The 14038-nt window shown below is 47.8% G+C and overlaps 1 protein-coding gene across 5 annotated transcripts in view; it reads right to left on the bottom strand.

Moving 5' to 3' along the window:
• Nucleotides 1–14038, bottom strand: part of TNRC18 (trinucleotide repeat containing 18) — a 38357-nt gene that overhangs the window by 9945 nt on the left and 14374 nt on the right. For 4 of the 5 annotated variants that reach the window (XM_086759394.1, XM_086759399.1, XM_086759398.1 and 1 more), the window contains 4 exons: nucleotides 13376–13742; nucleotides 10457–10738; nucleotides 3231–3470; nucleotides 428–870 (listed from right to left, as the gene is read on the bottom strand). In XM_086759394.1, the coding sequence (XP_086615520.1) occupies nucleotides 428–870; nucleotides 3231–3470; nucleotides 10457–10738; nucleotides 13376–13742 (1332 nt within the window). The remainder of the gene's footprint in view (nucleotides 1–427; nucleotides 871–3230; nucleotides 3471–10456; nucleotides 10739–13375; nucleotides 13743–14038) is intronic. The other variant, XM_086759396.1, reaches the window with a different exon arrangement.

Raw genomic sequence — 14038 nt, 5'->3', positions numbered from 1 at the left:
CTACCAGCCAGGGACAGCTCTCAGAAGACACCATGTAAAAGGTGAACAGCCTGAAAGGCCAGCACAGGGGCCACAGCTCAGCAAGCAGGTAGGGTAGTGCCGAGAGTGGGAGAGAGATTTCACAGAAGTTTTAACGCAGGATGTCCGCTGTGGCCAATCCAAGCAGGATGGATTTGGGGCACGGAGGGAGTCACAAGGAACCTGTCCTGTTCAAACCCAACAGGACTCTCCCTGGGAGTCAGATCCAAGCCTGAGGGCTCCTCCAAGCGTACAGAAGGCTGGCAGGGGCAACAAAGAGCAACCAAACAGCGCTGAGGCAATCGACGAGACAGAACTCAATTCTCCTCTGCCCTACTGGAGTTCATTGCCCTCCCCTCACCCTCAGCTCCCAAGGGTCCCACACCAATTCTGCCAGAGCATTCCTCACCTTGCTTAGATCCTTCCTCTCCTTCCCCTTGCTGCCCTCCTTTTTGGGGCTCATGGGTGCCCCCTTGCCACAGCGCCCAGGCTTGGAGACAGGAGTGGAACTGGCGGGCACCGCAGGGGTCAGCACGGCCGAGGACGTGGTGGCATCGTGGAGGAAGATCCGCTCGCTCCGGCGCCGGTTCCACAGGTCATCATCGCTGGCCTCCAGCCCAAACTCAAAGCTCAAGTCCTTGGGGGACTTGAATTTCTTCAGCTTGCGGCCTTTCTCAGAGCCAAGCTTGGCCTTGTCAGCACTCCCAGATCCAGAGTCGAGGCTGCTGGGGGTCTGGCTTGGTGGGATGCTGCTTGCCTCCAGTGGCCCCTTCTTTCCCCGCAGCAGCCCTGAGGGAGACTTCTTCCTGATCTTGATCTCACTCTCCGAGTCGGTGTATTCAAACTCAGTCCCTAGGTGCAAAGGATTTAACCATCAGTCAAAGCCCTGGCTGAGCCAAGAGGGGCCATGTCCCGCTGGAAGCTTTTGGGCCCCATGGGAGATGTCGTGCTGGTTCAACAAAGCCCTTGGTGCTCCCCTTTCCAATTCTCACATCCCCTCCTATCTACACTTCTGCCCCATAAAACACTGATTTCCCTGAAAATAAGTCTCCCCTGCCCCAAACCAGAGCCCACCCATTCAAGCAGTGCGGTTCAGGGTGTTCCCTGCTTCCATTTTTTTCCCTTCTCCCACAACCAAAACCCTGCAGGGAAGGTCTGAAGAGAAAAAACACTCTAATATTTACCCCTCCACAAAAAAGAGTTGCTTAGCTGAAGTCAAGCACAAACCCCACACGCTGAGCCTTCCTCCTCTCCCAGTGGGAGTCCTCTCCAGTCTCACCTTCCTTTCAGGAGAACAATCTCTTTAACGAATTGAATAAAGCCATATCTCAAGCTTATTTTTTTCCTATTGGCCAAAAGACACCACAGATCTTTTTATTGGCTCAGGTAATCGCCTTAAAGTCAAGAGAGGTGAAAGATCTTTTGTCCCTGGCAAATGGAAATCCCCTCACATTGGTCTCTGCTCAGCATCACGGGCACAGCAGTACCCAGAGGCCTGAAATGTTGTAGTAATGCCAAGATGTTCACCACCTTCAGTGTGTCTCTCTCTCCAGAACGTGATAAAGGAGAGCAAGATCAAATATCTCTGGGGCAGAACGGAAACTGAGGCAGCTCCTACAGACCCAACAACACCGGCAGGAGGCAGGCAAAGCACTGTGGCTGCTCAGGCACTGTGCCATCAGAGGGATACTAACAGCCAGAAACTTGGCCAAGGTCATGCAGTAAGGCTACACTGGAGACTGAGCCAAGATCTTCTAAAATCACTGGACCTCATGGGATGGCACACCACCTCTGAAGATGTGTAGAAACACCAGCAGAACCCTCTCCAAAAAAAAAAAAAAAAAGCATCAGTCAAAGGTCTCTCTTGTATCCTCCTCCAACCTGCTGTGGGTCTGCCCTCTCTACACTCTCATTTCGGGGACTCTGCCTTCAGAACAAGGCCTGAAATCAGGCCTCGCTTGGCAGAACAACTTCTCAAGCCCAACAGCGAATGGCCCCAGCTGTGATAACCACTGCTTGCAGAAGACTCTTGAGAAAGGACATAAAGGACTGAACAACATTCACACAGGTAAATTAAAACATATGTGGCAGAAGCATGGAGAGCATCCTCTCTCAGTCCTCTCTCAAATAAACTCACTTGCCTGGGTAAATTCAGTCTGCAGGAACCTGCCCTCACCTCCTACCCAAACCTCCTCCCCTGAGACAGCCCCAGCACGAGCAGGAAAAGAGTAAGCCTGTCAAAATCAAAACTGGCAAGGCTCAAAATGAAAAACCCACTGGAAATTACAATACCCTTTCTCCTCTCTCACTGCTGCATGAGGCAATTTCTAGATGCTTCCACTTTCAAGGAGGGCAGGTTACGAGACGATAAATTCTTAACAGAGGCTATTGGAACAAGTTGGCAAAAGCCTAATCTAGCATGGAAATAATGCTAAAACAAGCTGGGCTTCCAAGGAAGACATCATTTTCCATTCTGAAGCATGCTATAAATTCCATTATCACTTAATAAATATTAATAGAGAATTTATAAATGGAGCCCATATAGATCTGTCTGACTGGGAACGATGTCACCAAAGGGCACTTGTGCAGCAGGGCATGGGGAGGGGAAGAAACGAAACTCCAATTATGTGCAACACCCTGAAACCAAGACAGAGATGGGGACAGCAACACAGGGTCTGGCACTGCAAACACTCAAGCAGAGGAATGAATGCTTGTTTCACGTCTCGCTGGCTGGTTTCTAGGAGGAAGCAGATGGGGTGCGCTGACTGAAGTTTTTCTTCTGCCTGGGTGTCTCTGCTTCTCTTGGGTATCTAAGAACAGCTGCATTTAGCACATCTTCCTTCCCTAAAACGTAACAGCACTTCACTGCCTTCAGCACTCTGACCAAGAGGACGTAGTACCCCGTTGCTTGCCTTTGCAGCGTGACTGTTAAGGATTCAGGAGGCAGGAAAAGAGGAAACTTTGAGAAAGCTACAGGCAGCTGCCCCTACGGAAGCCATGACTGCAGCTGCTAAACCTGCCATACCCATGACTGGTTCTGGTTTCCTTGCCAGGTGATTTCCCCACTGCCTTCAGCATTGGGACCAAGCAACCAAAAGCAAATAAAGGACAAGACAGTGTCTGGGTAACAACCCGCTCCCTTGCAGCACGGCTGGGACCTCCTGAACCTTCCACCTTGCCCCCATGGCACCAACCCTAACCATGCAACTCACCCATTAGGCTCTGCCGCTCCTCCTTCTTCTTCGCCTTCTGCTTGGCCTCCAGTTGGATGATGGAAAGCGGAGGGGGAACGATGGGGCTGGGCATTGCGCTGGCAGCAAACCTTGCTAGAAGGCCCAGGCCGCTCTCATCAAGGGCAGGTGATGAAAGTCTGTCAGTGCCATCCGTCCCATAGTCCTCTGCTTCCTCCTCTTCCTCTTCGTCCTCCTCCTCCTCTTCCTCTGAGCTAGAATCTAGCACGCAGAAAAGAGGGAGCCCGTTACAAATCCCACGGAGCTGTGCATCAGCCACACTTCCACCCCGAAGCGATAACTCTCCTGCAGCTCTGTGCTCACCTAACACTGAGCCACCCACGAGCTGAGCCAGAAGACGGTGGCCACGGACACACGCGTGTCTCTGCAGCCATACAGCCCGTGTCACCCTGCCTACCTCACCCTTGAAGGACACCGCAACAAAGCGTACGGCAAAGAGAACCCCTTCAAGGCGAGGGAGGGAAGAGCAGGGTGTCGGCAGAGATTTGAAAAGGATGCCACACACTCCTTCCCTGCAGCTTTCAGGAGGAATTAAAAGCTTAATTCCTTTGAAAATCCCAACCTCGGAGCTGTGGGATTCCCCTCCCGCCCACCACCTCTTCCTCCATAATGAAAATCCATTAGCGTAATCAGAATCAGAGATCAGCATGGAAGGGGAATACCAGAGATCAGCCTGTGCCATGGCGGGAGGCAAAGAGGACAGAGAGAGGAGAAGAGGGAGGCAAAAATGCAAAGGAAGGGAGGGAAATAATAATTTGAAAGCAATGGATTTGGAATGTGTACAGCGGGAAAGCGTAGGTAGTGTTGGAGACAAGGAGTGGTTAAATGCTCTGCCTCAAAACTCTCCCTGCCTTTCATTTCTCCCTCTACAGCTCAGTCTAGGGAAGCCCAGCTCAGCACAGGCAGAAATAGCTGCCCACAGCCCAAAATCTAATTCTGGCAAAGAAATCAGCCTTGCCGCCTGCCTCGGCTGGCACCCGCAGAGAGCGGTAGGCTGGGGTTTTGCTTTACGGTGTGTATAGACAGCAGGAATTTTGGGGATAGATGCTCTGAGAATGGCACCTCTCCCCTCTTCCAGCACTTCCCAAGAGTCTGTCATCAGCTCAAAGGCAATTAATTTTAACGGCGCCTCACCCAGTTAGTGCTGGTGAGCGAGCGTCACGACACATACACCACACACATCCATATACACACACATATATGAGCACATAGAAACACCTAACTGAAAAAAAAAGTGAGTCTGGAAAAGTTATTTCATTTCTCTTGAAATTGAGGGCTTAACTAGGATCATCAAGGTTGCTGGAAAATCTCCACCACTAGCAGGAGCCCTGCTCTCCCTGCCTGCGCCCGCTCGCCAGCTCTGCGCCAGCCGCGATCCCTGCCTCTGAAAGTGAAAGCCAGCCAAATGAGAAACCAGATCCCTTCAAAATGAGGTGGAATGAACACGAAAATCCTTTTCTTTTCATGTATGCCCTCTGGGATAGATAAAAACGTCCTTGATATTCCTCAACACTTGGTTGTTAAAAAAAAAAAATCCAAAATCAATAATACAAGTGTTATTTTCCCATTTTGGATTATTTTTCCATGAATTAGAAATACAGGAATATTAGAAAACAGTGTTCTCATCCTTGCGTTTTATCAGTTGAAGTAACGGCCAGGTACAGTTTTTTATTATTTTTAACAAGAAGAGCTTTTCTCCGTAGCACACATCAAATAGTCACAGAATACTCATTTTTAACTACATAAAAATCCCTTCCCCATTTCACTTGCTCAGGCCAGCTCCCTGTGATATAAAAATGCTACTGAACCTACACTCCCGCAGTAAATACCAATAAACCCACAGCCCTGCTCACTCCTTGCATAAAAACCACATGCAAAAAAAAAAAAATTTGCAGCAAATTAGGATCAGATTCCTTTCCCTACCGGAAAAGGGGGCACAAATGCTGTTTTTCTACATTTTGCCAAAAAGAAAACAAATCCAGATGAACTTGGCTATTCTGAGAGGCGGAAACCACCTGCCTGAAAAGCAGCAAAGCCGTGCCCGAGTTCAATGACGCACCATGGGGTACTGAAACCTGCTCCACGCGTCCCATTTGGCTCCGAAATTCAGCAGTTCTCAGCAAAACCAGAAAAAAAAAATTGAAAAAAAAAAAAAATCAACTTGTACAGCCCCTCACAGCAGACCTAGAGAGCTGGCTGAGCAGAGCGGCTCACTGAGCAGCTGGGGAGGAAAATGGGCCAAGAAAAGGGGAAAGTTTGCAGGAAAATCCCTCCACGACCTGTCCCACGCGAATTCCTCGTGGCACGCTTGGCTCAGCCGCACCGACTGCCCGGGGGCTGCGCCGAGAACGGGCAGCACCGCGCCTTCAGCGCTTAGAAGACTCGACACGTGCGAGGGCACAAGGGTGCCCGGCAGCTATGGTATTTCAAATGCAGCAAGGTAAAACAGATTTAAAAGCCGGGATGAAAGCGGCTATTACTCATGCTACAGAAAATGTACGCTACAGGAACGTACCCGGCAGTTATTCTAACCTCTTTCAACTATACATGGTGTGACGCTACGGAAAGATGACTGAACTGACCCTTGTCAGCGTTTTTACCAAAGCACTTGTATTTTTATCTGCACGAGATTCAATTTTCAGCCTGAAAATAAACACATTTTAACACATTCACAGCACAGACCCATCCTCCTCCACCTCTCATGGTGAGGGCAGATCTTGCTAACTCCGCTCTACACGCACAGAACAATCCCTGCTCCTGATTTTCCAAGGGATAAAAACTAACAAATGAAACAAAACGAGCACATTTGGGGCTCTGCTCCAAACCCACATGCTTCTAAACTAAGTCCCCAAACTTATGGGCATGGTGGCAAAGAAGCTGCTGGTGCTCTACGGCCATCTGCACGGCTTCTTGGAGAGACTCACGATGCCTGTATTTAATGTGAAGCAGGAGTTTCACTCCTACTGTACCCGAATTAAGTGTGGGCTTAAATGAAGTACGCACAGATGCCGTAAGACAATTGAAGCCTCAATTCTTTCTCCTGAAAAGGTGATTTTTAGTTAACAACGGGGAAAAAGACATTTTAAAAAATCATTTTTTCCTTTAACGGCAATTCTGTTAACACTGATCAAGGGTAAGGGAAAAAATATTCCAAGTTAAAAATATCTAATTGACATTTTTAAGAGCATGTATATGTGTGTGTATACCCACACACGCAACCACACATGTACACACAACCCTACAGCCAAAACAAACTATAAATTTATATTTAAATGCTACTGATGACAGATAAACTGGAGCCAAAGAAGATTTTTTTTTCTAAAATTAGAAAATCTACCTGCATTTAATTCAAAACTAAACCAAATTGAAAACACTAAACTTTCTCGTTGCTTTTAACAGCTAAGGTGCCGTGGTATTTTACTGTAGGAGAGCAGTAAATGAAGATTTGTTAATGACGAACAGAAATGGATTAAGCGGTCTGGGTTTTAAAGACTGATGTAACAAGAGGGACTGAAGGGGATGAGGAGAGGAAAGGCTTGGGAAGGGGAGAGTAAAAACACACACTTAAAAAGTCATTTCACATTGTAAAACAAAAGTAGCATGGTTTTCTCATAACAGCAAGCAGGCCTACAGCGCACAAAGCAGGCTAAGTACAGGCAGACTTTAGACAGCTACTGGGTCATTGACATCTGATTTGTGTGATCTGTCCAAATTACTTCTTTTTGAACGCCCAATTTAAAACCGTACCTTTTTTTGGTCAAACAAGCCAATTCTCATCACTGCAAGATTTTTTTCCCCCTGTATGTGCTGTGCTGCTGACTCCAGAAGTACTTACAAAAAATATTACAACTATCACATGGGAATGACTGTGTAGGGAATCAGTTATCCCTCACTTTTTTTTCCTCTCCATTGGGATAAAATCATCCTCCAAGTCAGGGAAAAGAGAGCAGGGAAGAAGGCACTAATTACTTAGCACTGATTTCTTAGTGATTTTTCAAGGAAAACAGTATTGAGGAGGAGGACGTATTGGTCTGCAGCCTTGGAAAGCTCACGGTATTACCTATCTGATGGTGCTCAAAGGTCCCATGTGGCTTTGGCCCACACTGGCAGTTTCCTCTCCAAGGTCACTGGATAAAAAACCACAAGCTTTGTCTGTTATCAGAATGGCAACACGGTGTTTGGTCTGCAAGAAAGCAGCATGTCCCTAGCTCTTCTATATAAAACCAGATGAAAACAGGTCTTCCTGCAGCTACTCCTGCCTCTGACACAGTCACTGGCAAGGCCACGGCCAGCCAATTACCCTGATACCAGGACAGTCTGCATCGTGGGTCAGAAACCTTTAAGAACAGCACCGTAGCTTGTCATCTTGGACCCACCTGCAACTCCTTCCCTTTGCCAGGTTAAGGGGTTTTCCAAAAGGTCTGCAAAGAGTAAAGCATTTCTGGAGTCCTCAAACACATACACACAAGCAAACCTTCTACACAAGACTCTTAATGGACAGAGGAAAGTCAAAAGTGGACAGTAATCATCTTCAAAATTAAAATAACCAAGAGAATGCAAAGAGCTACGTGTTGTTATTCACGGAGGTAACATCGAAACATCCGAGGCTGACAGATGACATAAAGAAAAGTTATTTTGCCTACCTACATAACAATGGTCAAGGTTCGGGTTCATGGTTAGTGACCCTCGCTGAGAAGTGTCTGCCCTACAATCAGCCAACCACTTTGCTTCTTTAGTGCAGCGTGAGAGCAAATGCAAGAGACCAACACAGACATTCAAAGCATCATGGATAGGGGCAGGGGTGAAAGGGTTGGTCAAGCAGCTGCAAGGAGAAAGCGAGCATTTCTAGAAAAGCTGAGGTTATTAATCGGTTTAGTATCAGGAAAAGCCATTAGAAACCCTATTACCCAAATATCCCTTCAAGAAATGCTTCTGAGAAAAAATAACAACAACAAAAAAATCATTTGCAGAAAAAAAACCAAAAACTGTAACCAATGATCCCTCCCCACCTCCCGCTCCATGCCCACCTCCCACCCCAGGAGGTTTTGCATCTTTGGTTTCCCCACCGTTAAATGACACCCCACAGGGATTGACAACGCATTTCCCCATTTCTTCCAGATTCTCCAACCTCCTCCCATACCCCTTTCCCCTCCCCAGACTTTATCCCATAAAATTGGGATTTTAATTTTTTTTTTTTTTTAAGCAGACAGGTTACTTGAAAAATAGACAAAGCCAATTAGGGACAAGTTACCTATCTGCTTACCTGGAGCAAAACCAAGAAGCAAACCTAAAAAGCCCTCAAGAACTTGGCACCTAAAAGGGATTGGCATCCTCAAAATTTCCAGCAAACTAAACAAAGAAATGATGCAGGAAGGAACATGGAAGGGAAGAGTGGAAGTTAATGCAGACTCTTCATGGAAATGTGGCAATCTCACCCTTACATAAAATCCACTATCCTCTGAACTTTTTGGGTTCTCTGAAGAATTTTTGTCTTTAAACATATATTTATCTCTTTTGGGTTTTCTTTGAAATGTTTTGGTGGGTCCAGCCCAGAGCCACATCAAACCAAATCAGTGTTCTGTATCTTTCTGCTGTGTTTGATAATTTATTTTTTTTTTAGCTCAAATTATCTTTCTTTGGAGGCTAGGTTTGGAGGGAAGAAAAAAACAAACAGGTGCATGGAGGAGATTAACATCAAAACCCAAGAAAAACAAAACAAAAGCAAAACTATCCAGCCCCATTTTCAATTAACAGCCTTCCGAGCAGTGTGAAATACTAAAAAGGCTTTTTGCTGTGCTACATCCAGATCTGCCATGTAACGCAGATAATAACAACTGGGGATGCTCTTGCTTAACATTCAGCCCAGACACGCTACTTTCTTCTGGGATCCGAGGGCTCATTAAAATGACCTCTCCCCATGATTACTATTTAATGAGTGCGCTCTAAAACAGAAACCCCTTGTGTCTCTGGAGGAAAAGTCTCAAGCAATCTCTTTTCCCACTGAAGTACTAATGACAGGTTGACAAAAAAAAAGAGCTGCAAGAAAAAAATTGGGGTGAGGGTGAGAGAAGGGAACTGCAGAGTCAAATTTAATGCAGTGATTGCCACATCCTTGAACACGGCCGGTTACATCTGGGCATCTGAAAAAAAATTACACCCAAAAAGAAACACAAAAACTTGCTGTATGCACTTCTAAAAATGAAAAAGAAAAATTTCTGGCTGTTAAATTATGGGGACCTTACACCCAGCACCCTCCTGCAGCAACAAGGCCCAAGCGCCTCCACCTTTTATCTGCCTGCCTCGAGAGAGCCTATCAACAGAGGAAACAAACTGAAAAAGAAAAAAACAAAACTGGGTGAACAAACTAAAAATGAAATTAAAGGGGTGGGAGGGAAAAATCTAGGCTTTATCTGGATAAAGGTAGCAGGGATATTTGAATAATAGAGAGTACCCCAGACTAGGTTAATTCCAGTTCTACTCATGGGGAGTGGGAGCAGGAGGGGGATGCAGAGCAGGATGAAGTGAAGCGGCAACCTAATCGCCTGATAAGAGACACAGCAAGAGAGACAAGGTACACAGGTTTAGTTAAAAATGAACTCGATATGTTTAATAAAGCTTGGTATACCAAATCGCAGTACAAACATCAAGTCACACGGCCACACAACAGTATCCCAGTATTAAAACAAAGGAAAAAGAAAAAGAAAAAAAAAGGAAAAAAAAGGAAAGTAATTTAAAAAGAAAAAAAAAAGCTCCTTCCAAACCTCTACAAGGCCCATGCCAAAATAAAAATAATAAGAAATAAAATAATAATAATAGTAATAATAATAATAATATAATGATGGTGGTGGCAGCAAGGAAGAAAGTGAGGGAAAAACTGAAGGGAGGAAGGGAACAGGAAAGCAGGGGAAGGTGGACACTAAAACCCAGTTGATATAAAAGCTCTGAAAGAGCCAGTCGGTAATAATATCACAATGATACAGGTACAAAAAGGATAAAAAATAAATGTCAGGCTTATAAAGCAGGCTACGCTGCCAAGAACAAAGATGGCCGCCCTGGCTCCGACCATCAAAATGGCTGACCCCGGCCCGCCAGGCCCCTCGCTTGCCCTCGCCCCCCTGCCCCGCCCGCTCCCACACAGACATGGCGGAGGGGTGCGTGTGGGGTTGCTTTTGCTATAAGCTAGTAACCTTGATCGAACGAGTCCTCCGAGGAGTCGCTGAAGGAAGATCCCGCCTCGGCCTCCCGCAGCAGCAGGCAGAAGGGCTGCTTCCGGCCCGCCGCTGCCTTCGGCTTCAGCGGCCGCCCGGCCGTCGTGCTGCGGGGGGCCGCCTTGGGGCCACCGGTTGCCCGGCCGCCCTTCCTGGCCGCCGTGCTGTAGAGACTGGGCAGCCGTGGCTTGGGGGCGGACGGGGGCTGCGCCGGCCACTCGTCCCTCAGGGATTCCTCATCCTCCTCCTCCGAGTCCGTATCTGCGGTCAAAGCAGGTGGGAAGAGCGTTACATCAGAGAACGGAGGTTTGGGTTTTTTGGGGTGGGTTTTTTTGGGGGTGCACTTCAGAGCATTTCTTTGTGAAGAGGCTGTGAAACAGGAGGGTGAAGTTGCTGCAGGAGGAGCCATGCTCCCCATCACCAGACCCTTCTATCACCACAAGTCTTGAGCTCAACAAGCGGGAGCCAAATAAACGCAGAAATAAGTTATTTCCTTCTTTAAGTCAGAAACAGACACTCTCCACCTAGGCCAAAGGACTTCTCCCTTAAGAGATGATGTGAGGAGGGTTTTTAGCTCAGGAGCAGAAAACTGTGGTAGACATTTTCGCTATGAAGATGTCCACCAAAGCCGCAGCGATGCCAACAACCGAGCCATCGACCTGAATTAGTCTTAACCACAGTAATGCTCAACACTGACCTAAATCTCGTTTTCTACACAAAGCAACTCTCCCAGAGGGTTTCTGACACAGGTGGCAGGAGCAAGCCCAGCTGCCAAGCAGGCAACACATCTGACTCTGAATGTCTTAACTCCAAACATGTCACCCCAGATGCTCTGTGCTGTGCAATATAAAGTACACCAAAACGGAGCACGGACCAAGCCGCTCCTCGGTCTGCGAGCTGTGGCTTTACAAAGCTGCCAAGCCCCACAGGCAGTAAGAAGTTCTCCAGTGGTCTCCTGTAGCATCTGATGAGTGGAAAGAGAAGTATACAGTACTCCTGGATGCAATAAAAGCAGATATGAATTGTCATCTCCTGGCTCATGAACGCACCGTCAGCTCCACAACGTTACAGACGCTGCGGCAGGGACCGTTCCAGCCTGGGAGCAGCAGCAGATGCTCTCCAGTCGGGCATCACTCCTCACCTCCAGTGCGTTTGCTGTGGAGATGAAGGAACGAGGGACAGACAGCAAGCTGAGGAGGCTCAAAGCCCAGATTCACAAATTATTTTGGGCATCTGACTTCTGTTAAAATCTACGGGAATAGGATGCTCAGCTTGCCCTTTGGATCTCTGCCCAAAGTTTTCAGGACTCCAGCTAGAAAATCATGAGGTTAGGAGGCAGAAGGACCTGGCGCCAGTCCCACTTCTCCTCCTCCACAAGAGCAGCCACCAGTCATGGGAGGTGCTGCCATATGCTCGACGTGCCTCCCCAAATCCATCACGCTTGAGTGAACAAATGACAGGCTAAAGCCTTTTCCTTCAACCTGCACACAGCTAAAAAACTATGCACCAAAGCTGAGCCACTTCAGAGTCGGTTCCTCAGTGACAACAGTTCTCCTGCGCAGAGATTCGTGTGGCGAAGAGGCACATTCCTACACCAGGAGATTCGTTGGAGAGGAGAGGGGTGAAACACCAGCTCCTTTAGGTCTGGGAGGGAGGTTTTGTTCATGAAACCACAGTACCAAGTGACAAGGCACTGCAAAAGCTCCCTCTGCCACAAGCCAAGGCACTTTGCTCCAGCAACAGCCCATGTCTCCTCTATCAGCTCCAGAGCTCCCAGTTTAGGAGCCATGTGTCTGTCCATGGGCGCGAAGCACATTTGAGGGCAGAACTGCTGGGTGGTGTGTACAGCACGACCAGCCAAAGGCTGTGTTCGAGTCCAGTGGACACAATGGCTCCTATTTTGCCGTGCAAATGGCTAATTTTCTGCCAAACGTTTGTTCAGCTGGAGAATCACTAGCTCATCATCTTCCCCATTAGTGAAATTTCCAAACTGGTGTTCACCGAGAGATACATTTGTTATGCACACAAACACTCCGTGAGGGTTTCAACGCGGGACTTAAATAGCTGCAAGCAAAGGGAAAGATGTGCATGCAAGTGAGCTAAGACAATTACACAGCCAGTCCTCAGACCATAAACTCCAACTTCCTCACACACTCTCTGCCTGAACCATTAAGACTCTTCTTCCTCTGGTCCTACTGCCTTCCTAACGCTAGCTGCAATTCAGATGTTTCCTGCTGTAACAGGGGTCCCCAGCTGTGCTGGGTTGCAGGAACCTTTGCCTGGGGTGCACGTTGGGTTGAGAAATGGCAATCAGTACCCAGGATGCTGGGGTGGAGATGAACAGTGACGAGACAGATGGGAAGGCGGAGCACAGTCAGCCAGGAACCAAGCCGCAACGCTGAAGGGCAGGAGAACGCTTACGAACATCGGTGTCCCCTGGCAGCCTCTGCCTTCTCCAACTGACTCCATGGCACAATCCTAAGACCATTCCTACCCAACTCACCAAGGGCCTCCAAAGTCAACTGTTAACCACCTACTGGAGCAGAGGCTATGCGTCCTCATCTGACAGGCAGATAGATGGAGAGTGTCTACTCCCACCAAAAGCAAGGACGTGGGTTCAAATTATTTTTCAAAGCATTTTTCCCCATTGACGATCAGTACAACACAGGCCAGAAGAGATGCACTGATACTGGCTACCTCTTGGACAGCAAGTTGGGAGGACAACTCATGCTGACCCCAAAGACACAGCAGCATTGATTAGGCAGAGAGGAAGTCACCTTTCACTCATGAGCAACACCAGACCCCTCTCCAAGACTCCTCCCATGAGGCCAGAAACCCCCACCACAAGCCCCCACGACAGATTACGCCGTAAGAGGAGATAAACAAGGGGTTACTTACTATAGGAGTAGCTGCTAACTTCAGATATTGCTGGTGAATGGGAAACCTTGAGCTGATTTTTGACTTTTAACCCCACCTCCATCTTCTTCATTTTGGCAGCCACTTTGTTTTTACCTTCCTTGGTGGCTTTCAGTGACAGGCCCAGGTTCTTGGCCAGGCTCTTCTTCTCCTCCTTGCTCGGCAGAGCCTCATGGGGTGGCAGGTACCTGCTGCCACCTCCGCTAGTTTTTGGCTTTCCCCCAGAGCTGTCGGCAAACTTGAAGGGGGACTTGAGCTTGTCTTGTTTGGTGAGCGACAGGGCCTTGTCAAGCTTGCTGGCTAGCTGCTCCTGATCTGATGGCACCTTCTTCTTCTTGAGCTTTAACTGCTGAGGTGAAAGGAAGAGACCCAGGTGAATACAGAGCAGGTATCACGGCAGACCTGAGGGATTTTACTAGCCCTCGTAACAGTCTCTCATGCACGTTAGTTAATAAGGCCTCAAAATGATGGTCTTAACCCCAGTTGCCGTAACCCACCACGGTGCTAGGGAGGAGGAAGAGGAAGATGTTAGCAAACAGCACAACGGTACCCTTATCGAGCACTACAAAATTGAAAGATTAACCTAGAAAAAGTGAATTTTCTTCCAAAAGAAGTATGTTCACAGAACAACACGCTTTGGAGTTC

Source organism: Chlamydotis macqueenii, chromosome 15 (genome assembly GCF_036417535.1).
Source record: "Chlamydotis macqueenii isolate bChlMac1 chromosome 15, bChlMac1.mat, whole genome shotgun sequence".
NCBI lineage: Eukaryota > Metazoa > Chordata > Aves > Otidiformes > Otididae > Chlamydotis > Chlamydotis macqueenii.
The sequence above is the reverse complement of the archived record's forward strand: the minus strand, read 5'-3'. Positions and strand labels throughout refer to the sequence as shown.